The 27,325-nt window shown below is 43.3% G+C and overlaps 1 protein-coding gene across 1 annotated transcript in view; it reads left to right on the top strand.

Moving 5' to 3' along the window:
- Nucleotides 1-23,444, top strand: part of LOC139006370 (large ribosomal subunit protein eL24-like) — a 102,430-nt gene extending 78,986 nt beyond the window's left edge. The window contains exons 2-3 of the mRNA XM_070408774.1: nt 20,234-20,261; nt 22,931-23,444. Of these exons, the coding sequence (XP_070264875.1) occupies nt 20,234-20,261; nt 22,931-23,418 (516 nt within the window). The 3' untranslated portion in view covers nt 23,419-23,444. The remainder of the gene's footprint in view (nt 1-20,233; nt 20,262-22,930) is intronic.
- Nucleotides 23,445-27,325: the final 3,881 nt, after the last annotated feature.

The raw sequence follows: 27,325 nt of genomic DNA, 5'->3' as shown, positions 1-27,325 counted from the left end.
CATTTTCATTTCCCAGCCACTCCTACAGGGCTATTTCTGTAGACGTGCAATCACTGTGGTAGGAGTAGAAGTGGGAGGGTACAGGATGCTTTGGTATCTTTGAAGTAAATACTTAAAAAACAAAAACATTCCTGAAAGGGAGGCCATTATTTATTTTGCTTGGCTGTTCTTCCCATTCAGCAAAACTTGCCAAGAGAATCTACTACCCAGTTTCTTCAGGTCACTCAGAGTCAAAGGCCAGATTGGAGATAAAACCGTAGGTCTCAGTTTGCAGAGGTTTACGGGCCTCCTCTGTCTGCTATTCTTCCAGTGTGCCTTGGGTGGGCCTAATCAAAACATACCAGTCAGAGGGCGGAATGTATGCAGAAAGCACCTAGTCACACACAGCAGCAGACACATCAGTACACCTTGGAAGCAACATATGCTCACAGGTCGTATGGTGTTGATGTTGAGGGGGACCTATTGTTCCCGTTAATATCTCTGAGGCTTTTGGATACCAGAGAGTCTGCTGTTAGTTTTCTTTCTTCCACATATGTATACAAAGATTTCTTTCTTTATCCTGGAGTACCCTAAAGAATAACAACAACTCAATGCCCATTTTCACCCCAGACTTACCTTCATTTCGGATACACAAAAAAGAATTTTTTATATTTCATACTAGAGTTTAACCTGAAGTTGACCTTCATAGCAAAACTTCACCATGTTCTCTTCACACCAATCCACCAATCATTGGCCTTTTGTTAGAATGGGCCTATGGGAATCACTTTATATTATCCCCATGGAATAGTTCTCTGTCTTTATTGCTGAAATCCAGGCTTGTCTCCCTGCATGGCTTTGATGATTTTCCTACTAATATTTGTCAAAATAAAAGAAAGCTAAGTATTTAGGAAATTTGATACAACACGATGACAACTCTTTCAAAGTTTTTGATGGGAGTAATTGGTCGGCTATATACCAGTCATCACCATTATCATCATCAAAAACAATAAATACCTCTAGATTGTACAACATAAATTACATTTTGCTTGCAGGACATTTTCAATCTAGCATGCCACTATTCACAACTATATTTAGCTAAGCTAAATAAATAAACTAGTATCAAACAATCATAAGAATTAAATGCTGTCACTGAGGCATGGGGTATTGGAACAATGGGGTGCACTTCTATCTCTACACATGTGAGTGTCAACTGCAGAGTTTCTTAGACTATGATTACCAAGTGGTTAGAATGACTTTGAACTTAACCCTCATCTTGAGAGACTGCTATAAACATAGCTTGTTATATATGAATCTTGTAACCACAAACCAAAAACCTATAATCAATACACAAAAAATACAGAAAATGGAACCCAAACAAATAACCAAAGAAAGTCGTCAATGTACATGAGAAGACAGCAAGAAAAGAAAGAAACAGAGAAGAACTACAAAAACAACCAGAAAATAATAAAGTGGCAATAAGTACACACTATCCGTAATTACTTTAAATGGACTAAATATACCAAAAGACATAAGGTGGCTGAATGAATAAAAGACAAGACCCATGCATATGCTGCCTACAAGAGACCCCCTTCAGACTGAAAGACACACACAGACTAAAAAGGAAGGGATGAAAAAAGATGTATCTTGCAAATGGAAATGAAAAGAAAGTTGTCTTAGTAATATTTATATAACACAAAATAGATTTTATTTTTTCATTTTATTTTATTTTTTAAATATATTTTATTGATTTTTTACAGAGAGGAAGGGAGAGCGATAGAGAGTTAGAAACATCAATGAGAGAGACACATCGATCAGCTGCCTTCTGCACATCCCCTACTGGGATGTGCCCGCAACCAAGGCACATGCCCTTGACTGGAATCAAACCCGGGACCCTCAGTCCCCAGGCCGACGCTCTATCCACTGAGCCAAACCAATCAGGTCACAAAATAGATTTTAACAAAGACTGCACCATGAGATTATAGACTATAGTAATCAAAACAGTATGGTACTACCACAAAAACAGACACATAGATCAGTGGAACAGAATAGAGACCCCAGGAATAAACTCATACTTGTATGGTCAATTACTTTACAACAAAGGAAGCAAGAATATACAGTGGGAAAAAGATAGTCTCTTCAAAAAATGGTGCTGGGAAAACTGGGAAGATACATTAAAAATAAAAACTAGGCCATTTCCTTATGCCATATATAAAAATAAATTCAAATGGATTAAAGACTTAAATGTAAAACCTGAAAGGATAAAACTCCTAGAAAAAAAACATAGGCAGTAAACTCTCTGACATTGGTTTTAGCAATCTGTAATAATAAATGGCCCAGGGGAAGCCAGCCTGGGTCTGGGTGCCTGCCGGCGGTGGAAGAGGGAAGCCCAGGTCCCGGGTGCCAGAGGGAAGCTGGTGCAGGCAGCCGGGGGAAGGAGGAAGGCCTACTCTTGCACGAATTTTCGTGCATCGGGCCTCTAGTATATACTAGTACATATTTTGGTTGTGTCTCCTTGGTCAACGAAAGGAAAAATAAACAAATGAGACCATATCAAACTAAAAAACTGTTGCACAAAGAAGGAAACCATCAGCAGGAAGAAGAGGCAACCTACTGAATGGGAGAAGATATTTGCAAATGATATATCTGATAAGGGGTTAATATCCAAAATAAATACATACAACTCAACATAAAAAAACAACAATCCAATTAAAAATTGGGCTGAAGACCTGAATAGACAATTCTCCAAAGAAGATATACAGATGGCCAACAGACATGAAAAGATGCTCAACAACACTAATCATCAGAGAAATGCAAATCAAAACTACAATGAGATATCACCTCTCACCTGTCAGAATGGCTATTATGAAAAAGACAACTAATAACAGGTATTGGCGAGGATGTGAGGAAAGGAAACCCTTGTGCACTGCTGAGATTGTAAATTAGTGCAGCCAGTATGGAACACAATAAGGAGTTCCCTTAAAAAATTTTAAAATAGAATTATAATATGACCCAGCAATTCTGCTTCTGGATATATCTCTCCCCTTCCTAAAAGAAAACAAAAACAATAACTAAAAAAGATATATGCACCGTTTGTTCATTGCTGAACTGTTTACATAGTCAAAATGTGGAAGCTACGTAGGTGTCCATTGATAATGGATAAAGAAGATGTGGTGTATACCTACCATGGAATTTTAATCAGCCATAAAATAAATGAAATCTTGTGATTTGTGACAAAACGGGTGGACCTAGAGTATAGTATATTAAGTGAAATAAGTCAGAGAAAGACGAAAACCATATGATTTCACTTGTATGTGGAGTCTAAAAAGCAAAACAAATGAACAACCAAAAACAAAACAGAAACAAACTCATGGATACAGAGAACAAACTGATGGCTACCAGAGGGGAGGGGGATAGAGGGGATTGATGAAAAAGGGAAGGGGATTAAGAAATACAAACTTTTAGTTATAAAATAATGTACAGAATAGGGAATAAATAGTATTGTAATAACTGTGTGGTGACAGATGGTTACTAGACTTATTGTGGTGATCACTTTGTAAGGTATATAAATGTGTAATCACTATGTTGCACACCTGAAACTAATATAATGTATGTTGACTATAATTAAAAATAACTGAATATTCCCCCAAACTTAAAGATTACCAAATGCAAGCAGTAAAAAGTTAGTCTCTAATAAGAAAAATAATGTTCACTGCCAATTTAGAGAGATGGCATAAACCCCTTCTATTAAAATTCAAGTTTCAAGGTATTGATTCTGGTCTAATAGTGTTGTCTTATGGATCCCTTTTTGCCCTTAAAATCAGATTGAGGTCCATTAAAATCAGGTTACAATGAGCTGGCATTTTTATTTAATTCCTTCCCATAGGAACCGTGTGTCCAAGCAGCCATCCCATCTGCATAATGTAAGGCAGGTTATCCTTCCAGCAAGCCCACATCTACCTCCTCCGAGAGGACAAGAGCTAAATAGACCCATCTCTTGAAGATCCAGTGAGCATCTGGAATAAGGTGTATGATACAAGCTCAACTAAGCACACTGCAAATGGATTTAAACAGGCCAGTTGTTAGAATAGAATTTTCTCAGATTATCAAATGTATGTTTGCTGCCCATTGGTGTTTGGAATTATTGATTGGCTCCTGGGGTCACATGTAGGCATTTATCCCAGGGCTTAACAAACAACACACAACTCTGTATCCTTTCTCTACCTGTAGACTTTCTATCACTTGGCATAGAAATCATGTAAAAGAGAAACTCAAACTCACAGACCAAAAAAATCATAGCAAGGTTTTTTTTTAAAAATTAATATTTTAATATCAGGAAGGAAAGAGGAAATTCCTGAATCTGAGTGCCAGAGTTTAAAAAAGTGAATGAGTCTAATTTTAGTGGTTTAATCCAATCATGGGGACTTGAAACTAAGTACTTGTCATAAGTGGCTGAAAAATGAGAGAAAAGCAAAGTATTATTTTTCCTACATGGAAAACTGAAGGTAAATCTATTTAATGTAGGAAACATACCTTATTTTCTTCCTGAATCAGATTAATCGCCCATTTCTCTCCTCTGTTCTGACAGTGGTTTATCAATTTAAATTTTATTTTGGAGCCCGGGAGCCACCCTCCATGATATCTGCCAGATGGCTAAAAGGGTATTCATTGTGCTCTTAATTTTTACTTGATAATCTATTTTGTGTTCATGAATTCCCATGAAATTTTTTTATCTTTTCTTGTGTGTGTGGTAGCAATGATGAGACTATCAGACAATTACTGTCATATTTTATAAGTATATTAGGCCATCCAGAAGAGTCTGATGGAGTGTACACAAGTAGCTACACCTATATAGGTAAATGTCATAAAACAACTGTATTTTCAATTCTTTGCTTCAAGCTAACAAATTCCATCTGCTTTCTCCCTGTTATGACGAAGGGTTTCTGGGTCTTCTGTGTGCATGGGCCTGTGTGGGGTTGGCACCTGAGACCAAACAGTGGCACAGCTGATGGAAAGCAAGCACAATTTTGGCACAAGGGGAGGTATTTTCAGCATCTGTCAACTCTTTCTTCTGTCTCCTCTTTGCCTCCTTGCACTTGGGATTGACGCTGTTGTCTGTTTTCTACCCACAGGGAGGCAAGAGTGTAAAAAGCACTTGAAGGCTCAGAGGGGGTTTTTCTGCAGAGGTAGCAGTAATTTTAATTAAGAAGGGGAAGTTTTTGAAATGGGTCAGTTTCTTAAGGACTGCTATTGGCAGCTTGCCTGGAAACTGGTCTTTCCTGCTCCACATCATGGGGCAGCCCCTCTTGGGAAGCAGAACTGAAACAATAAGACAGAGAGAAAAGGAGGGCCAGGATGGCGGCTGGAGTTATCGGAGCCTGGGGACATTGCTCAGCAGTCAGGGAGGTTATTGACTTGACAGTTAATTGGGCAAGTTTGTGGTCTTAAAGGACCTGAAGACCTTAGGCTCATTTTAAGGGGGCGGCTGTCAAACCACAATTACTACCTTGAGAAATGGATGCAAAAAGGAGCAGAGTTAGTAAGGAGCACAGATTAGCATACCCATCGGCTTAGGGTTGCAAGGGATATACTGAGCCAGGTGAAGCTAAATGACAGATATCAAGCACCAAGTGTTTGAGATGGTTTAAAAAGTTATTGGTTTTCCTAACTAGCCAGAGATGTTTCTCCAACCTAGCCGTAAAACGCAGGCAGGGTTAGGCAAATAGGAAGGCTCAGAGAGAGATGGGAAACTATAGCAGCAACAGCAACAGCGAAATCAGGTAGCACAGAAACGGAAACGATTGCAGGACCAGTGTGAGAAAAGCCTACAGCAATGTCATTCCGGAGGCAGGACGAGTGTGAGTCCCAAGGGGCGGCTGAGACCCAAAGGCCAGCACACTGTATGTGATTCCACATGAGCATTCTTAGGTGGCAGCAACTCTGGTGTGAAACATTTGTGATTGTTTTGTGCATGTCTGTTTAGCACAACTGTAGCTCCAAGACGGCAAGCACATTATCTGTCTCACTGCTCCCACTTTCGGAGCCCTCTGGGGGCACCCCTAAAAGATCACACTGCGTCCTCGCTGCAAATGGTCTCGGAGCCTTTCAGAGTGATCAGGCGGGCGTGGGAGGGGAGATCTGTTTGCAGTCTCTGCCGCAATTCTGGTCTTCTTGATGTGTGTGGTTTTTTTTAGAGTGACAAATAAGAAAGCTCTGTTCAGGGTTGTTAAAATAGAAACTCCTGAACTGGGTGTCAGGTCCCTAGGCTCCTGGACAAAGCCTGGCAGTACCCCACCCCTGGATAAAGTTACAGCTGATGACCAACTGACCAATAAGTTTCGTCCCTGGGTTGTCTGTTACCTAGGTCTACAGAAATGTCATCCAATTAGGACTATCCTGGCTGGAGTGAGTGGGTATCACCTTTTAGTATAAACTCAGTGTGTGAGAGAAAGAGATAGGGAAAGGGGTAGAGGTGGGGAGAGGAAAGAGTTAGGGAGAGGGGCAGAGGGGAGAGAGGGTAAAGAGAGAGGGAGGGAGAATATAGAAAGGGGGAGAAGGGGAGAGGGAAGGGAGAGGCTCTGACTATAGGGAATGGATGACATACAAAGAAGATTTTTCAGTCCATTACGACTCTAATTTCTGCCTCCTTGGTTCCTGCTATTTCTCCTCAAAACTAGCTCCTCTTCTTTGGAGGATGTAATTGAATGCAGTGCCAGCCCAGCCATGGCTGACTTTGGAAGCTTGTGGGCAAGCTTCTTTTGGGTGCTCAGTGACAGTGGAAATGTACAGAACTCTTTTGTCTATGTACCTGTGCTCTTTTGAAAATTCTGTCTTAAGTTACTTCTGTGAGCAGAGTGGCAATAGAAGATACCCTCCAGTAAGCTTGTGGCTGCAGACACACAGCAGGGCTGTGTCCCACCATGTCTCAAGATGGGATTTTTATCTATGGAACACTATCCCCTTTTATTTCGTCCACTTCTCCCTGATATTTCCCTTTTTCTTTTTGTTCTCTCAACAGACCATAATATGGCTCAGAAAGCTGTTATTTATCAAAATGCACTGAGATATTTTTTTCCTTTATAAATGTAAAAGTTGAAAATTACAGCTTATTATTTGGTAGGCCTAATATATCATATTTTCCATTCTCCTATCCTAATATATAAAGAGCCAGGGTCCGTCACGACCTAAATGTCCAGTTGGACGACTGAACACCAGGCTAGGGTCCCGGCCGGTGCAGCGGAAGTCAGTCCTGGGTCCCAGCTGCCCGTGGCGTGGTGGTGGGAGTGAGCTGTGGGAATGGAGCCACGTTGCTATTGGACTGGCCTCTGGGTCCCTCCCCCCGCACGCAGGCTCTGGGGAACCAGAGCCATGCTGTGATCTGGGAATCTTGGTCCCTCCTTCCACCCGCAGGCTCTGGGGAACCGGAGCCATGCTGCAATTGGACTGGCCTCTTGGTCCCCCCCTCTCTCCGGCCTGCAGGCCTGGAGAACCAGAGCCATGCTGCAGTGGGACTGGACCCTACCCGAGGGGTCCCGGATTGTGAGAGCATTTAGGCTGGGCTGAGAGACACCCCCCCCCCCCCCCGAGTGCACAAATTTTCGTGCACAAGGCTTCTAGTGAGTCAATAAAACCCCCCAACCTCTAGCTAAATTGAGAGCAAATTTACTAAACTACATACAGTGGGGCCTTGACTTACGAGTTTAATTCGTTCTGTGACGGAGCTCGTAACTCAGATTACTCATATGTCAAATCAAAAAGTGAACGAGTGAGACACATGATGCTGGGCTGATGTTGTGGCGTTCACTGTGACGTTCGCTGCGCCAACTAGCGGTGGGGTATCTGAAGCTGGCTCGTAACCCGAATTTTAGCTCGCAACTCAAAGCAAAAAATCGGCCGAGAGATGGCTCATATCTCAAAAAACTCGTTAGTCGGGACACTCGTAAGTCAAGGCCCCACTGTACTAGGAAGAATTAATTAGTTGTTTTTGGTTGGGTTTGTTTGTTTTTTTAAGTTTCTTGTATCTTTGCTTTTTCAGTCTAGCAAATTGAAATACTGATCCTTATATAAATTCAAGCAATGTGTTCAAAGTGCAGTCCATGACTTATTTACATGCCTCAGTATCAGTCTCATTAGCCACCCCCTTGCACACTCCTAACAATAACTGAGGTCAGGACTCCATTGTTGAGCAGGAAAGAGCACTCTAGCAACATAGGGAAGAAACAAGTTTTCCATTTGTGCAAAGGTCTCTCAGGTTAACACAACAGCTATAACTACCATTTAAAAGCAAATGGTATATGTCAGGCATCATGGTCAGTGTAAGAGTGTGTATTTTTATTTCCTGCAACAGCTTCGTAGAAATATTTTTCCTAACTTTATAGGTAAGAAAATTAAGCCTCTAAAATGTTATTTAACTTGCTAAAGTCCATGAAGCTAGAAAATGGCTAATTATGCATGCTCCCAGAATCCCCTTGTTGGATGGACATGAATCAATTTGTCTCTTGATCAATAGATCTTATTAATGACTCACTTGCCCCCTCCCAGTTTATAAAGCACCATCACATACATTGTTTCCTCTCATTCACACCTCAGAACAGTTCTGTGAGTAGGTCATTATAATGCCACTCCACAGATGAATAAATTGAGGGCCAAATTAGTGAAAATAGGACACCAAGTCAATCCTAGGGACATTTGTGAATGTACTCTAGCTAAAGACCAATATATGATTTCAGAAGAGTAAGTTAAATGAGCAGGCTCCTCTCCAGAGAATTCTGATTGATCAGATATGAACAATATAAAAATAAATAATTTCCTTAACATTTGGACTGAAGGAGGACAGCAAGGGCAAGGATTGCTGTTTTTACAACCTGGATCAGTGCACAATGGAGGCTGGTGTGTGTGTGTGTGTGTGTGTGTGTGTGTGTGTGTGTGTGTGTTCACCTGTGCACCTGATATTACTTCCCTGGCAGCTGAGGGTGCCTGAGGAGTGCTGAGGTTTTCCTTATCCCACCAGGGCATGGAAAGGCAATTATCTCAGTGGGTTATAGCCTGCCCTGGAGTGTGTTGTCTTAGACTGTACCCTACAGAGAGGCCCAAAGGGATCCTCCTTTTAAGGGGCCAGCTTGGACCTTCCCAAGAACTGCCAGGCATTTAAGATACAGCCTTCACATTACCTACCTTACACACACTGCCCACCAAATCCTTCCAATTGTATCCCCAAAGCCTTCACACTCTTTCAACTCAAACATGTTGCCTGCCCACATTCAAACTGCATTGTGACAAAATTGATGTCTCTTTTTATAATTCAGGACCTGAGGGCTACAGCTACCTTAGAGAACTGCCTGGTGGCCAAAGAGAGAAATATCTGTTTTAAAACGGCTTTTGCCAGGGGTTTTTCTCTGGGGACCATCCTATACAATAAAAGCCTAATATGCAAATCAACCAAAATGAGGAATGACCGGTTGCTATGACATGCACTGACCACCAGAAGGCAGACACTCAATGCAGGAGCTGCCCCCAGCCTGCAGGCCCCAGGCCAGCCAAGGCAGGTGCCTGCGGGGGCCCCTTGATTGCCCTGCTGGTCGCCCCCCAGAGGGAGGTGACTGGTGGCGGCAATGGGGGCAGGGCTGGTGAGTGGGTGGCACCAGGCCAGACAAGGCGGGTGCCAGCGGGGGCCCCCTGATCGCCCTGCTGGTCACCCCGCAGATTGGTCCCAATCACTGGCCAGGCCTAGGGACCCTACCTATGCACGAATTTTGTGCACCAGGCCTCTAGTCTACACTAATAAAAGAGAAAAATGGTAATTAGCGTACAACCGCTACCCTTCCCATTGGCTAATCAGCATATCCTTATGCAAATTAACTGTCAGCCAAGATGGCGGCTGGCAGCCAGGCAGCTGGAAGCGAACATGAGGTTTGCTTGCTCCCGTGACTGCAGATTCCAACGTTCCCCGCCTGACTTGCCGGACTCTGAGCTGGCAGTTTGAAACATTCTAACAAATATAGCCGGCTGGGATCTCAGAGCTGAAGTTATACATTGTTTCGATTATAGAACGGCAAACAAACCAGCAGTGGAAGCCTCAGAGCTAGAGCCAGAGCTAAAGCTGGCCCAGAAGAAAAAAAAAAAAAGAAAAAAAAGGAGTGGTTGGGAGCTTCAGTCAAAACTGCCAGTCTGAAAGCAGCCCTCAGCCCCTCACCCAGACTGTCCAGGCACCCCAGTGGGGACCCCCACCCTGAAGGGTGTGTGACCAGCTGCAAACAGCCATCATCCCCTCATCCAGGCTGGCCAGGCACCCCAGTGGGGACCCCCACCCTGATCCAGGACACCCTTCAGGGCAAACCAGCCGGCCCCCAGGCCTCTATCCTATATAGTAAACGGGTAATATGCCTCCCAGCACCGGGATCAGCGGAGCCGCGAGGTCTCCTGGCACCAGATCAGCGTGACAGGGGGCAGCGCCCAAACCCCCTGATCGCCCGGCGGCTCTGTGTGTGACAGGGGGTGGTGCCCCAACCCCCCCCCCCCTCCACGGGCCCTGCTCTGTGTGTGACAGGGTAGAGCCATAACCTCCCCATCGGCCCTGCCCTGAGTGTGACAGTGGTGGCGCTCCAACCCCCTGATCCGCCCTGCTCTGTGTGTGACAGGGGGCGGTGCCCTAACTTCCCTATCGGCCCTACTCTGTGCGTGACGGGGGAGCTCCCCAATCCCCTGATGGGCCCTGCTCTGTGCATGAGAGGGGGGAGCTCCCCAACCCCTTGATGGGCCCTGCTCTGTGCGTGACGGGGGGGGGGGGGGGGGGAGGCAGTGCCCCAACCCCCTGGTTGGCCCTGCTCTGTGCATCACAGGGGGTGGTGCCGCAACATCCCCATTGACCCTGCCTTGAGTGTGATAGGGGGCGGTGCCCCAACCCCCGAATCAGCCCTACCCTGAGCGTGACTGAGGGTGGCATCACAACCTCCCAATCCGCCCTGCTCTGTGCATGACAGGGGGCGGTGCCCCAACTCCCCAATCAGCCCTGCTCTGAGCCCGACCAGGGGCTGCACCTAGGGATTGGGCCTGCCCTCTGCCACCCGGGAGCAGGCCTAAGCCAGCAGGTCGTTATCTCCCGAGGGGTCCCAGACTGCGAGAGGGCACAGGCCGGGCTGGGGGACCCCCCCTTCCCCCTCCGAGTGCACAAATTTTTGTGCACTGGGCCTCTAGTTATCAATAAAGCTGAAGAAAGAGGCCACACCCACCCTAGCCCATGGCATGAATGTGTATTGAGTATTATTACCTTGGGGTATTATTGATTCCTTTTGGGTATTACTGATTCTAGGAGATTTCTTCAAATCTCTGGACCATATAGTTCAGTTCCTCTCTATAATATCACAAGAACTCACTGATGTAATAGGAAATATCCACAAATCTGCATTTATGTCCAGAGCTGAAAGGGGTAAGTAATATTGCTTCTGACTGTGCTCAAATGAAATAATTATTTACGTTTGCTACTTCTTTCCCAGCATCTGTCCCTTCCCTGTTATACTATACCAGTGGTTGGCAAACTGCGGCTCTCGAGCCACATGCGGCTCTTTGGCCCCTTGAGTGTGGCTCTTCCACAAAATACCACATGCAGGCGCGCATGTACAGTGCGATTGAAACTTCATGGCCCATGCGAGCCGCAGTTTGCCGACCACTGTACTATACCATTGTTTAGGAAATTGGCCTCTTGCAATGATTCTTGAAGCCAGAGCTATTGTCTGTGCTGCCTCTTCAAATTATTTTTCTATTGGACACTGCCCACCCAGGGTTGGAAGAGGAACAGGCCAGGGTGTTTCTGTTCTTGTGTAATTGTTAGTACTGTCTGTGTCAGCACGGCTGCGAGTCAGCTTGTTTGTCACATGTCATCATGCCTCACTGGGCAACCACTGGAATAATGGCCACTTAATCCAGCTACAGAAAAGCTGGAACCCTCGGGGAGCCGAGCGCTGCTCTTCTTTATGGAGAGGCTCTACCTGGAACTAGGCAATTACATCCCAAGTCAGCTTTTACCTAAATACACTCTGTTTAAAAAGAAGAAGAAAGGCGCCCTTGAAGGGTTAACAACTTGGAACAGTTGGAAACTTGTTAAGAGAGTTTTTTTCTTCCTAACACATTTTAGAGTTTAGGAAAACCTAGAAATGAAATGCCTAAAAAAAGCTAGTTCCTCTCTCTCTGTATTTATAAATCATTTTGTATCTTTAAAAAAATCTGTGTGTGTAATCTTCAAGGAGGAAGGCAAAGAATATATATGCTGTTGCTGACTTCCTATTTTTAAATATAGTATTTTAATACCAACAAGTCAAACTTGCTATTTTGAAATTATGTAGCAACGATGCTGAGTTTTAAAATAATGCAATTCTGAGCCCCTTCTCAACCCCCTTTTCATTCTTTCTAAAGTGTAGGGCCTTCAGAATCCCAGTGGACTAGTGTTTTCTGGAGGCTGAATTCAAGTTTACCATTGCCCTGTCTGTGTGCAGTAAGTAGAATTTGCTTAACAACAAGATACTATAAACTCATTCTCAGGATGATTGCAACACTTACAAAAAAAGGACTTTCATCACATTTTAAACTATTTTAACATTTTTGTTTGAAGGCAAACAATTAGTGGACAGATTACAAAGCAGTAGCTCAGCTGTGACAGATAATTTTTATGGGTTACTTGAAAGCATCAAAACGTTTTCAAAATTCTGTCATTTCTCACTAACTTACAATAGGCTTCCTTTTATTTATTTCAAATGGGTGAGATTTTACTGACCACTGAAAATGGGATTCTCCTGGGAGGATTTCCGAATGGGGTACATACTTGGCTAACTATGTGGGTTAGTCAGATGGCAGAGCAGACATGGACCCTGCATTGAAGTTCTCATTTATTTGTAAGTGTAAATGTTTTTCATTTTTATTTAAAAAATTTTTAGCACCTTAGGCACTGTGTTACATGCTGAAGATGACAGAAAACAAAATATACACATTGCCTAGGCTTGTTCTCATAGAACTTACAGTCAAATGGGAATAGAGAAGTTATCATCCAATACATGCTTTGATGGATGATTGGATTGCATCCAATATATGCACTATACTGCCAAGGGTCCCCGATCGGGGACCCCTTGGAGGATGTCCGACCGCCGGTTTAGGCCCGATCCCTGTGGACATTCCTCTTGCAATCTGGGACCACTGGCTTCTAACCTCTCACCTGCCTGCCTGCCTGGTCACCCCTAACTGTCTGTGCCTGCCTGCCTGCCTGCCTGATCGCCCCTAACTGCCTCTGCCTGCCTGCCTGACCGCCCCTAACTGCCCTCCCCTGCTGGCTTGATCTCGCCCCCAACAGCCCTCTTCTGCTAGCCTGATCTCGCCCCCAACTGCCCTCCCCTGCCAGCCTGATCTTGCCCCAAATGGCCCTCCCCTGCTGGCCTGATCGCCCCTAACTGCCTCTGCCTCGGACCCCATCACCATGGCTTTGTACGGAAGGAAGTCGGACATCCGGAAGATAGCTGATCAACCCGGTCTAATTGGCATATTAACCTTTTATTAGTATAGGTAGATTATATAGGATAGGATTGCTTAAATGGGGGAGAAAAGCCTTTTTCAGCAGGAGGAGATGCTCTTGGCAGACAAAAATACATAATCCCTATATCTGGACTGATAGCCAGCCATATGCACTATACTGCCAAAGTGGTCATTAAAAACTTGAACCACTTTCTTACACCTTACACCAAACAGCTGTTGCCCTTAAAACCCCTCCTCAGCCCCCACCTTAGGTTCTGCCTTGGCAGTTCACCCAGATTTGGTTCTGATTGGTTGGTTTCTATGCCAGTCAGCATCTCCGGGACTATCAACGGGCCTGATCAGAGAGGCAGGGCTGATCAGCAGCCTCAGCAGAGGCCCAGAGAGAAACAGAGGCGCGGCTGCTGGCCAGGCCCTGAGAGAGAGAGGCAAGGGCTTATCAACAGCTGCCATGGAGGCTACAGATCAGACCCTGCTTCTCTTAGCAGGCCTCTCTTCGGGCCTGATCTGCAGCCCCCTCAGCAGTCAGTGCTGGGTTGTGGTGCCTGTAGCAGCAGCAACCCAGCACTGACTGCAGGACTGACTTCTGCTTGGTCTAGCCTTTAGTTGTTTTGGATGTTACGGACCCTGGGTTTTATATATTAGGATAGCTCACTCATATGTGTGGAAAATTCCTAACCTTTTTTAATATAGAAGACTAGAGGTCCGGTGCAATAATTCATGTATGGGCGGGGTCCCTTGGCCTGGCCAGTGATCGGGGCTGATTGGAGTGGTCTCATTTGGGGCCATCTTTATTGGGGCTGTCTGGCCCAGTCCTGATCGGGTCCGATCAGGGACGGCTGGCTGGGGGGAGGGACTGTGGTAGGTTGGCCGGCTGTGGGAGGTTGGCTGTGGGAGCACACTGATCACCAGGGGGCAGCTCCTGCATTGAGCGTTTGTCCCCTGGTGGTCAGTGCACGTCATAGCGACCAGTCAACCAGTCGTTTGGTCGACTGTTCGTAATGGTTGCTTAGGCTTTTATATATACTAGAGGCCTGGTGCACAAAATTCATGCACAGGTGTGGGGGGGGCGGGTCCCTCAGCCAGGCCTGTACCCTCTTGCAATCTGGAACTGCTGGCTCCTAACTGCTCGCCTGCTGCCTGCCTGCCTGATCACTCCTAACCACTCTGCATGCCTGCCTGATCGCCCTAACCGCCTCTGCCTCAGCCCCCGCCTCCGCGGCTTCATCCAGAAGGTCGTCTGGAAGGACGTCCAGAATGACGTCCCAAAGGTCATTTGGCTGTCCAGTCTAATTAGCATATTATAGTTTTATTATTATAGATAGATGAGGGGACACCTGAAGAGAGGAACTTGTGGGAGTAGGGGATTCCCAAACTATATCTTCCAGGTCTGTCAATTTTCATTGCTGGATTTCTTGAGATGGATAATTTCTAAATTGGGCATGCTTCCCATAAAACATGCTGCTATGGCTCTCTCTGAGTAAGATGGTTCTTCTGAGTTAGCTCTGCTAATAGATCATCATCCTTTGATATAAAAAAATGTATGATTGTAAACTTTCCATCTCTATGTATGGAAGGCTATGGTAGGACAATGCTGGAAGAGGGCTGGTTACTGGACTGAGAAATGTGGAAGCTATTAAAGGTGGCAGCACAAGGCTGTTCCATTAACAAAGGATCTTTAAATGGGAGCAATCACAACAGTACATGGACTGGTCCCTGTTAAGATGAATTTCCAGCAATTTTCTTTGGCAATAACTCTTCCCTTCTCTTCTGAGAGGTCATGGCCAGCCTCTGGCCAGAGAGTCACATAATGGCTGCTCACTCTTTCCAGGCTACAGTGATGTCATTCATTTGCCAAAAGATTTCCATCAACCCCTAATTGCCTGCTAATCTTTACCCTCTGTTTCTTCCCCTATGCCATTGAATATGTTATAAAAAATGCATTTTAACACCTAGCTTAGTATCCTTCATTGTTTCTTTGTAGAAGGTCTGGTGCCATCACTTGGATGTCTCTTGACACACGTAGATGTCAGACAGAGGGGACCCAGGAAGAAAACAACACACATTACCACACGCTCGATTCAGCTCTCATTGGTCCAGAGTGGCTGCAGCATGGTGTCCTCACTGACAGAAGGATCTACCAGGCTGGCTCTCAGGGCATGAAAGGATATGGTAGTTCTCAGAGCGTGGAAAAATGTAATGCACTGCTTAATGATGGAGACACATTGTTCTGAGAAACGTGTCATTAGGTGATTTCATTGTTATGCGATCACAGAATGCACTTACACAAACCTGGGTGGTATAGCCTACTACACGCCTAGACTATATGGTATAGCCTATTGCTCTGAAGCTACAAGGTTACACAACATGTTATTGCTGTATAACAACACAAGATTCAATCAACCACAGGAGAAAGGATGCAATCAAGAGATGCGCAAAACAGGAGAGGCATGAGGCCACTGCTGGTGTAACAAGGCATGCTGTTTTACAGCAAACTTTTATTTTATTTTATTTTTAAAAATATACTTTTATTGATTTCAGATAAGAAGAGAGAGGGAGAGAGAGAATCATTGATTGGCTGCCTCCTGCAACCCCATACTGGGGATCGAGCCCGCAACCCTGGGCATGTGCCCTTGACCAGAATTGAACCTGGGACCCATTGGTCCACAGGCCGATGCTCTATCCACTGAGCCAAATCAGCGAGGGCCAAACTTTCTTTTTATAAGTGGAAAGAGTACACGCTACATGATGATGAAAAGTATCTCTATTATAAAAACCCCGTGGCTGTGACACCATCACACCCTAACGACCAAACGCCAAAAGGCACCTGCTGAACGTCATATGATTTCTTCATGGGAACAAGTAAGTGTTGCTTTGTTCAATTCTCATCTTCCAACGAAGGTCAATATAAGTGCTCCTGAGAAGGAAAGGTTAGGGAAGGAAACTATTCTTATCTCCGTCCACAACTGTCTTCAAGGTGGGCGGGGCTGCGTGGCAGCGAGGCGCATGCGGGTGGGCAGGGACTTGACGCTGGGTCCCGCGGCGTGCCGGGTCTGGGTCTCACACGATTTTGCGTGGTGGGCCTCTAGTCTATAATAAGAAAAGTGTAATATTCTAATTAGACTGGATGTCCTTCTGGGTGTCTTTCTGAACGACCTTCTGGACGAAGCCAGGGCTGCAAGGGAAGCCTGGGTCCCGGGTACTTGCCAGTGGCTGGAGGGAAGCCCAGGTCCTGGGTGCCAGAGGGAAGCTGGTGCTGGCAGCCAGGGAAAGGACGGCCTATTCTTGTACGAATTTCGTGCATTGGGCTTCTAGTAGTATAGTAAATACGTAAACCAGTAACATAGTCTTTGTAGGGAACTAGCTCAGAGATGCAGTATGTTTCCAGCAGCATAGGCATCTGGGAAATGTTGGAATCTCTGTTTAACCCTCTGTGACTGTAATTCTCTTTGGCCTCAGGCTTGGCAGACTACCCAGAAAACCAAATGCCCCCCAAAGATAAATGCCATGCCCCCAGAAAGGAGGTTAATGAAAGTATAGAGTGTGGAAAACTGCCCAGTATTATCTGTTAACTTAGAAATGCATTGTTCTTTTTGTGGTCTCTGTGTCTACCCACCATGTGGTTTTACTATTAACCCCCTGGGAGGGTGTGGATTTCTTCCCAGCCAGCACTGGGAACAAGCAGCTGTTTTGCCCATGTATGTACGTTTCTCCCATTAGAGCTCTTATGGATTTGAATAAGGCTTAGTGTCAGTTATTCTAAATCAATCCTGAATTTAGACTTTTGGGGCTTTCTCCCAACAGTCATTTATTATCATTATCGAGTGTTATGTGCTGTACATGACTGTAAGGGCTACTTTTATATGACAGGCAGCGCAGTAGGTGTGTTTACACCAGCATCACCACAAACATGTGAGCAATGCGTTGCTCTACAATGGTAGGGCACTGCCATAAAGACACCAGATGATAAGAATTTTCCAGCTTCATTATAATTTTATGGGATAACCATTGTATATGCAGTTCATTGTTGACCCAAATGTCATTATGCTACACATGACTGTATTTTATGAGGTAATTATTTCAAAGTGCAGCACTGCTATAACAAATGTAGCTCACTGGTTGAGTACATAGACTTTGGAATCAGGCAGACCGGCATGCAAATTGGTGTTTGCAATTCATTGGTGCTGTCCTTGTGGGCCAGTTCCTTAACCCCTCTACACCAGTATGCAATGAAGACAACATCCACCTCCTAGAAATATTGCAAGGATTAAGTGAGATATAGCATGAAAATTCCCCAGCACAGTACTCAATGCCTACTAAACACTCAGTAAGTGTAGGCGATGATAATAGTGATGACGTAAGATGTTCCCCAAAATATAGTCTACCCAATAATAGTGTACTTGAAAATATTAATAGGTATACTATGAAAAATAAGTTTTGGAGTGACAGAGAACATCAATATACTGAAGGCTCTGTGGGGTCGTGCAGCAAAAAAATCAGTTGGATTTTGTTTAACCTAGCTTTTCTCAAATTTATTTGAAGACAATCTTTTTTTAAAACTCTTGGAATACCTATTACATTTGTGGGTCACTAGTGTTCCCAGAACACTATTTGGACCATGCTGGATCATGAAATAACTTTCAGTTGGGTGACTAGTTAAAAATCTTTCACCAGAAAGCAAGACAAGAGTTAAATATAAAGAAGATTAAGTGTAAAACCTGGCCTCGGTGAATACTGGCCCAGGGTTGCAGTTGGCTCTCGGCCGCTGTAGTCTGGAGCAGTGTGGATCAGCGTCTGGGCCATCTGCTGTGAAGGGCAGCACGCAGTGCGGCAGGGCAGGCTTTTAAATTCTGACTCAGAATTTACTGTTCCAACTGCTGGCCTCACTTTGAAACGGCAGCTACCCAGAGCCCTCAGTGGCAGCTCAGCCCCAGAAGGAAAGCCCGGAGCTCTGTGCTGTCCTTGCTAAGAGCACCCAGGCCAAACCCTGGCTTTCCTTTTCAGCCAGGAATGGCCGCACATGTTTCATACTTTTGTTTATTTGAGTTTGTTTTGTAGGAAACCACATGAAGTATAAACCATGTTGGCCTATGCTGGTCTCAGTTTAGGAGAAGCCCCACAGAGTGATGCTTTTGAAATGAAAAATTGTAACTCATCAAAGAATATACGATTGATTCCTAAAGCAAGACACCAGGGCTCTAATGGCCACCTCTTGTGAACAACAGCTGGCTATTCATGCTAGGGACTTTTTATTTTCCAGTTGGAAGTTTACAGAGAGTTACAGAAAGTAGGTAGGAGATCCGAAAGACAGAATAAAAGGAAATATCCTTTTTTAAATAAGGAAAACAAAGTATGTATGTGTGTGTATATATATATATATATATATATATATATATATATATATATATATAAACATACTATTGAATTGATGTTTAGCATAATATTGAGTTGATATAATGTTAATATTGAGTCAGTGAAAAGGAATTTACAAAGGAAGGAGACACCAAATTACGTTTGTGATAAGATAGTCTGTATATTTTGCCACTAGGAACACAATTAGTCTCATGCTTTATGCATCATCATATGGCACAGAGAAACACGGAATTCTCACAATTCACTTATGAACTGAGCAAGGCTAAAAGTACAATACCAAGTTTTAACACAGATCACAAAGACAGACCCTTCCCCAAAAACAATGAAAACCAAAACGCTTCAGACACAGCCAACATTGACTTAGGGATACACATTTAAAATGAAGTGTAATACTAAGAAATTAAACCCAGCAGCCTCTGAAGAGAAAACTACAATATGACCAAGTAAGGTTTACCATAGGAATGCAAGGAATGGTGTATTAATAGGAAATCTATAAATAAAACATTTCAAAAAGTCAGGAGAGAAAAATTACATAATCATCATAGCAGATGGTACCCATTAATGATTTAAAATATACTAACATGGGAATAGAGAATAGTTCCTTAGTAGTACTTAGTAGAGATATTTAATGAAGACACAGAAGAGCTTTTCCATTAGAATTAGAAAAAGGATAAGGATGTCTGGTATTACTTTATATTTTCCTGAAAGTTTTAGCCATTGAAATAAGATAGGAAACAACAGTGTGATAGTTAATTTTGTGTGTCAACCTGGCTAGGCTGGTGCTGAGATATTTGGTCAAGCACCAGTTTTGATATTGCTGTGAAAGATATTTTAGATGTGATTAACATTTACACCAGTAATATATGTTAAAAGTAAGCAGATTACTCCTCATACTCACCTAATCAGTAGAAGGCTTTAAGAGAAGACTATGGTCCTAGAGGGAGAAAGAATTCTGTCTCTAGACTGTCTTTGAACTTGAAACTACAACAATTCTTCCCTGGGTTTCAGCCTGGTAGCTGGCCCTGCAGATTTCAGATTTGCCAGACCCCACAATTGTGTGAGCCAATTCCTTAAAATAAGTCTCTGTATATAATATATACACACATTCTATTGGTTCTGTTTCTCTGAAGAACCCTAATGCAAATAACAATGGCAAACACCTACTGAAGGGTTCCTATGTGCCAGGCAATGTTTTAAGGGCTACACATGTATGTATTTTGTCATTTCATCCTCACAATAGTTTTAAAAGGCAGTGTGATTTTTCTTCCTATTAGAAACTAATCAGAATGAAATTCTCTAAGAACTCATAGTGAGGTCCTGTGCTAATTAAAGGAAATGTAAAAGCCTACGTTTCCTGCTCTTTTACTTTTAGGCAAATGACTCCAACCAACTCTTTCTGGGTAAGATATCAGTGCGCTGAGACCATGCATTGATGGTAGAATCAATCTTACTGTCCTGGCAGTAGCCAATGAAATTGAACACAGGCTGGGAAGCAACAGTAGTCAGGAGCCATTGCAGGGATTTGGCTTGCACTTGACTTGTACTCTCAACAATCCCGTATTAGTTTGCTGTGGCTGCTGTAACACATCATCATAGACTCAGTGGCTCAGACAACATAAATGCGTTATCTCCAAGTTCTGGAGGCCAGAAGTCTAAAATCAAGGTGTCAGCAGGGCAGCATTCCCTTCAGAAACTCTAGGGGAGAATCCATCTCCTTGACTTCCCAGCTCCCAGAGGCCACCTGCATTTTTTAGTTCCTGGCCCTTTGCTCCATCTTCACAGTTAGCAGCACAGCATCTCCACATTTCTCTCTTTCTGACCTCTGCTTACATGGTTCATTGCCTTCTCTCTCTTATTTTGAGCCTTTTGTACCTTTTTTATAAGGACCTTTGGGATTACTTTGGGCCCACTGTAATAATCTTCCTATCTCAAGATCTTTAATTTAATCACATTTGCAAATTCCCTTTTGCCCTGAGAGTAACATATTCCCAAATTCTGTGGATTAGAATGTGAGTATCTTTGGGGAGGGGGGTGTTATGCTGTCTATCTTACTTACAAAGGTAGGTGAGAGATCCCATCATATCCTTGGTCTGCAGAAGTGTCCCTCCTAATAGAACAAAGAGAAACTGGCGTCTCAACTCCTTATTATCATGAAAGATGCCAACCTTCCGTGTTTTCCTGTTCCTAGTTCTCTGGAGAGAAGCCCATTGCACAACTCAGTTTTAGGACAGCTGTCCCAAAGGATAGGGGGAATTTCTTTGCAACATCAACACTGCCTTCTAACCATCCCATAGACACGTAACATAAGAGGCTCTTATGAAACCAGAGAAAAACTTGGATTCATATTTTTCTCATCTTGTTGTTTGGCAAGGCTATTCCAAATATAAAAACAAACACCAAATTCATAGGGAACAAGATTAATAGCGATGACTTCCTTAAAGTTCAAAACCTATATAGGTTTTTTTAAAAAAACAGAAACAGAGACTTTCAGTTTCTGGTTCCACATCTAAGAGGTCGCCACTCTGTCCAAACAAGTAAAAACTTGAACAAACTGAAAAATCAACAACTTGTCTTGTATCCCTAGGAGAGGGGAGGACACAGACACTGGGAAAACCGCGGCCGCCAAGACTGCAAACAGCCAGGCTAACACAGGGAGGCAGAGCTTACAGGAACGCGTGGGAGCCAGTGCCAGGGCGGGAACATCTAAACTGGAACCAAAGACACGCTGGAGGCTCCTCAGTGTGGACACCTCTGAGAGGTAAAATCCTGGGACTCTGTCACGGGAGCCCCCACAGTTTTGTGAGATTTACCTCCAGGAGCTCCACCAGGCCGTCACAGTAAATATGGGAGAAGAAGCTCCTGCTTCCAGCAGGGTGAGGAGACAGCCATTTTGAAAGTCCCACGCACTCAGTTCTTAGTAAGACCTGCCCAGGGCCTCACCTGCTGGGTATTTCCAGAGCCTAACTGGCCTGGGGGAAAGGAAACACTGAACATTAGCTCCATCTAACCATCCTGTTCTACCTGAGGGGGAGAGAAACTAAGAAGCAATTGTGAAGCTCACAGTCCAGAGGCACAGGCTCACTGAGGCTGAGATCTCACCCCAGGCTGCAGAGCACTCCCTCCCCCGTACAGCTGTCTTGCTACAGGCCTGCTTACAGCAGTTCAATCGACCTGGTCCATCATGCTCACTAGCAAGAAAAATTCACAAGATATACCACAAGGCAAAAAGTACAACTTGAAGAGACAGAGCAAACATCAGAACCAGACAAGGCAGGGATGTTCAAATTACCAGAGAGGGGATTTAAAACAACTGTGATTAATATGTGAGGAGCTCTAATGGATAGAGTAGACAGCATGCAAGAAGAAATGGGCAATGTAAGCAGAGAGGGAAATGCTAAGAAAGAACCAAAAAGAACCAAAACACAGGGTAACAGAAATGAAGAATGACTTCGATGGGCTTATTAGTAGACTGGACTCAGCTGAGGAAAGAATCTTTAAACTTGAGACAATTTGAGGTGAATAGAAACCTCCCAAACTTAAAAGCCAAGAGAACAAAGACTGGAAAAAACACACACCCATAATATTCCAGGACTATGGGACAACTACAAAAGATGTTACAAATGCATAATGGGAATATCAGAAAGAAAAGAGGGAAAGGAGCAGAAGAAGTATTTGAAACAAGTCACTAACAATTGCCCCCAAATAAAGTCAGACACAAAACACAGATTCAAGAAGCTCAAAGAACACCAAATAATACAGATGCAAAAAAAACAAAGCAAAATACCCAAAAGCTGGCACCTATGCATATCATTTTCAAATTACAAAAGATGAAAGATAAAGAAAAACAATCTTAAAAATAGCCAGAGGAAAACAACGCTTTACCTATAGCAAAGATAAGAATTATATCCAACTTCTCCTCAGAAACTGTGCAAACAGGAAGAGTGTGGAGTGAAATAAAATGTTGAGAAAAACCTTCACACCAACCTAGAATTCTGTACCCTGTGACATTATCCGTCAAAAGTGACAGAGTCTCCTCTTCACCATCTTTTCTGCTCTCTGGCGGCCACAGCTGTGAAGGCCGAGCTGTGCAGTTTCAGTGGGTACAAGATCTACCCCGGACACGGGAGGTGCTACATCAGGAACGACGGGAAGGGTTTCCAGTTTCTTAATGCAAAATGCAAGTCAGCATTCCTTTCCAAGAGGAATCCTGGGCAGTTAGACTGGACTGTCCTTTACAGAAGGAAGCACAAAAAGGGACAGTCGGAAGAACTTCAAAAGAAAAGAACCCGCCGTGCAGTCAAATTCCAGAGGGCCATCACTGGTGCATCTCCTACTGATATAACAGCCAAGAGGAACCAGAAACCTGAAGTTAGGAAAGCTCAACAAGAACAAGCTTTCAGGGCTGTCAAGGAAGCAAAAAAAAAAAAAAAAAAGGTGAAGCAAACATCTGAAAAGGCAGCAATGGCTGCTGCTAAGGCTCCCACAAAGGCAGCACCTAAGCAGAAGATGGTGGAGCCTGTGGAGGTTTCTGCTCCCTGTGTTGCTGGAAAACGCTAAGTTGGCAGATGAGATTCTTAAATAAAGACCTGAATATAACTGAAAAATTAAAAAAACAGTGACAGAGAATTAAATACTTTCTCAGACAGATAAAACTTGAGGGAATTTATTACTAGTAGAAATAAATGTGAAAAGAAATTCTTTAGAGAGAAGGAAAATACTATAGGTCAGAAACTTGGAACTGCATAAGGAAAGGAAGAACGTCAAAGAAGGAATAAGTAAAGGTAAAATAAAAAAAATTCATTTTTCTTATTTTTAATTGCTCTAACAGATAAAAGTCTGTTCAAAACAATAACAATAATGTATTCAATTATGTATATACTAGAGGCCTAGTGCTTGAAATTTGTGCATGGGCAGGGGTCCTTCAGCTCAGCCTGTACCCTCTCCAATCTGGGACACCTTGGGGGATATCCGACTGTCTGTTTAGGCCTGATCCTGCAGAGACATTCCTCTCGCAATCCAGGACTGCTGACTCCTAACTGCTCACCTGCCTGCCTGCCTGATCGCCCCTAACCACTCTGCCTGCCAGCCTGATTGACCCTAACTGCTCACCTGACTGCCTGCCTGGTTGCCTCTAACTGCTCTCTTCTGCCAGCCTGATCACCCCTAATCGCCTCTTCCTCGGCCCCCCCACCCCCCCATGGCTTTGTCCAGAAGGATGTCTGGAAGATGTCCGGTCTAATTAGCATATTACCCTTTTTTTTAGTATAGATATTTTATATATCTACACTTATGCATGCTTATATATAAGTGAAATGAACGACAGCAAAGATATAAGGGATGGGAGGGAGGAATTTGGATTATTTTCTTACAAGTACTCTATATTACCTGTGAAATGGTATAGCATTATTTGAAAATGGACTTGGATTAGTTGTAAGTCATATTGCAAATTCTAAAGCAACCACTAAAAAAGGTAAAAATATGAATATAACTGATATCCTAAGGAGAGAAAATGGAATCATATATAAAGTTAAATTAAAACCACAGAAGGCAGAAAAAGAGAAGACAAAAATAGAAACAAAGAACAAAGGAACAAGTAGAAAATAGTAACAAATATGGTAGAGCCCACTATATTGATAATCACTTTGAATATCAATGGTCTAAATGCAACAATTAAAAGACAGAGATTGTCAGAGTAGATCAGAAATCAAGTCCACTATATGTTTCCCACTCTAAATATAGACACATATATATTAAAAGTAAGTGGGTGAAGAAAAATATATACCAGGATAACACTAATCAAAAGAAAGCAAGAATAGCTATATTAACTTCTTTTTTAAATTAACTTTTTAAAATATATTTTTATTGATTTCAGAGAAAGAAAGGGAGAGGGAGAGAGAGAAACACCCATGATGAGAGAGAATCATTGATTGGTTGCCTCCTGCACACCCGCTACTGGGGACCAAGTCCACAACCCAGGCATGTGTCCTGACCAGGAATCAAGTTGTGACCTCCTGGTTCATAGGTTGATGCTCAACTAATGAGTCATGCTGGCCAAGCTAGCTATATTAATTTCAGAGAGTATATTTCAAAGCAAGGAAATTTATCAGTGATAAAGAAGGGTATTACATAATGATGAAGGGTCAATTCTCTAAGAAGACAACAATCCTTAATGTGTATGTGCCTAACAAAATGTGTTAAACTATGTGAAGCCAAACCTGCAAGGAGAGATAGACGAATCCATATCCATAGTTGGAGACTCCAGCACCCCACTACCAGAAGTGGACAGATCCAGCAGGCAGAAAACCAGTAAGACTTAGTTGGACTCAACAGTACCATCAATCAACTGGATTTAATAGACATCTATTGACTACTTCATTGAACAACAGCACAATACACATTTTTCTCAAGCTCACACAGAACATTCACCAAGATAGATGACATTCTGGTCCTTTAAATGCACCTTAACAAATTTCAAAAAGTGTAAATATGCAATGCCTGGTCTCAAATCACAATGGAATTAAACTAGAAATCAATAACAGAAAGATAACTATAAAATCCCCAAGTATGTGGGTATTCAACACATACTTCTAAATAACACAGGCTGAAAAAATAAAACAAAATTAAAAGACAAACAATAAACTAGAAAAATACATTTGCAAAATGTATAGCAAGGGGTTAATATATTCAATATATAAAATACAGTTACAAATTAACAGGAGGAAAAGACAAATACTCAAGAGGCAAAATGGGCAAAGGAAATAGACACTTTACAAAATAAGATATCTACATGTGAAAATGCTTAAGCTCATTGGTATAAAGGGAAGTTAGACTAGAATAACTTGACCAATATAAAAATAAATAACTAATTCTAGAAAATATGTGTGCACCCTCTTGTTTGCTGGTAAGTGTGTGTATGGTACAACATTTCCATTTCACTGGTAATATGTATTAAAGCTTAAAAATTGTATACACTCAATAACCCAGAAATTCCATTTATAGGAATTTATCTGAAGGAAATCAGGATTACAAAAATTGGGCTGCAAAAATTTTCCACATAGTTCATTTTATATGTATCTATATATATATAAAATCCTAATATGCAAATAGACCGAATGGCAGAACAACCTGTCGCTATGGTGTGCACTGACCACCAGTGGGCGCATGCAGAATATGGCGGGTGTCGGCAGCAGGTGGCAGAGCATGGAACATGGCAGGGATTGGCCACAGCAGGATGGTGGAGCAGGTGAGTGGGGGTGCCAGATCAAGGTGGGGCTCTGGTCACTGTCATCAGGGTGAGCCTCTGGTGGTTACTGAAAATACTTTGCTCCCACGTGCTGCAGTCCCACCCAGCACTCGCACCCGCTGCCGGCTCCTGGCGCCGGCCCCGATTGCTCAGGGCTGTCAGCTGGTGCGAGCAGCGGCTGCCAGCCCTGATTGCCCCTGAGGGCTTCTCCACCTCCTCCTACTCCTGAGGGGCAATCAGGGCAGCAGCCACCGCTCGCACCTGCTGACGGTGCTGGCCCCAATTGCTCTGTGGCGTCAGTGGGTGTGAGCGGGGCAGCGCAGTCAGTGTGTGGGAGTAGCGGCAGTGGGAGCAGGGCTACCGGTAGACAGGGGACTAGGGGCTGTGGTGGGAGGGGCTGGGCAGAGGCATGGGGGATGGACCAAGACCTGCCCCTGTGCCCACTGCAGCCTCACGGCCCACAGTTCCTTTGAAGGTGCATGAATTCCTGCACTGAATGTGTGTGTGTGTGTGTGTGTGTGTGTGTGTATTCTAAATATGAAAGGAAACAATCTGAATATCTGAAGAAAAGATTGGTTTACCAGATTATAATCTTCCATAAAATAGAACGTAATTCAGTCATTTAAAATGAGAATTTTATCCATTCAATCTTATTTATTATCAGAGTATGTTTATTGTTTTCTCTCACTAAAAAAACAAGGGCAGGGACTCTTTAACTGCTGTGCACTTAGTGACTAGAAGAGTGCATGGCATGCTTCTAGTTTTTTATATTGATCTTGGAAAGAGAGAGAGTGAGATTAGAGAGATTTGTTTTTCCATTTATTTATGCATTCATTGGTTGCTCCTTGAATGTGTCTTGTTGTCTGGGAATTGAACCCACAACCTTGGAGTATTGGGATAATGCTCTAATCAACTGAGATGTTTGGCCAGAGCTAAAATATGTTTTCAAATAATAGAACAGCATATGAAACACTCACAATTTAAAAATAAAATAATCAAGATAAAAAAATGTATGGAGAGTATGATGTGAAAACAAAGAAACAAAAAGATTAGAAGAAAACACATCAAATGTTTATAGAGGTATCTCTGGATGATGAGATTAAAGGTGGTTTAATATTTTTCCTTGTATACTTTACAGTTTCCAAACTCACCATAATGACCATGTATTAATTTCAGAATTAGAAAATTTTTAATAAATTGTAAAATGTGTAATAGTGTATT

This window comes from Myotis yumanensis, unplaced genomic scaffold (assembly GCF_028538775.1).
Source record: "Myotis yumanensis isolate MYYU_CA2020_CCGP unplaced genomic scaffold, mMyoYum1.0.hap1 SCAF_3, whole genome shotgun sequence".
In the NCBI taxonomy this organism is placed as follows: Eukaryota; Metazoa; Chordata; class Mammalia; order Chiroptera; family Vespertilionidae; genus Myotis; species Myotis yumanensis.
This window is presented reverse-complemented; position numbering and strand designations above follow the sequence as displayed.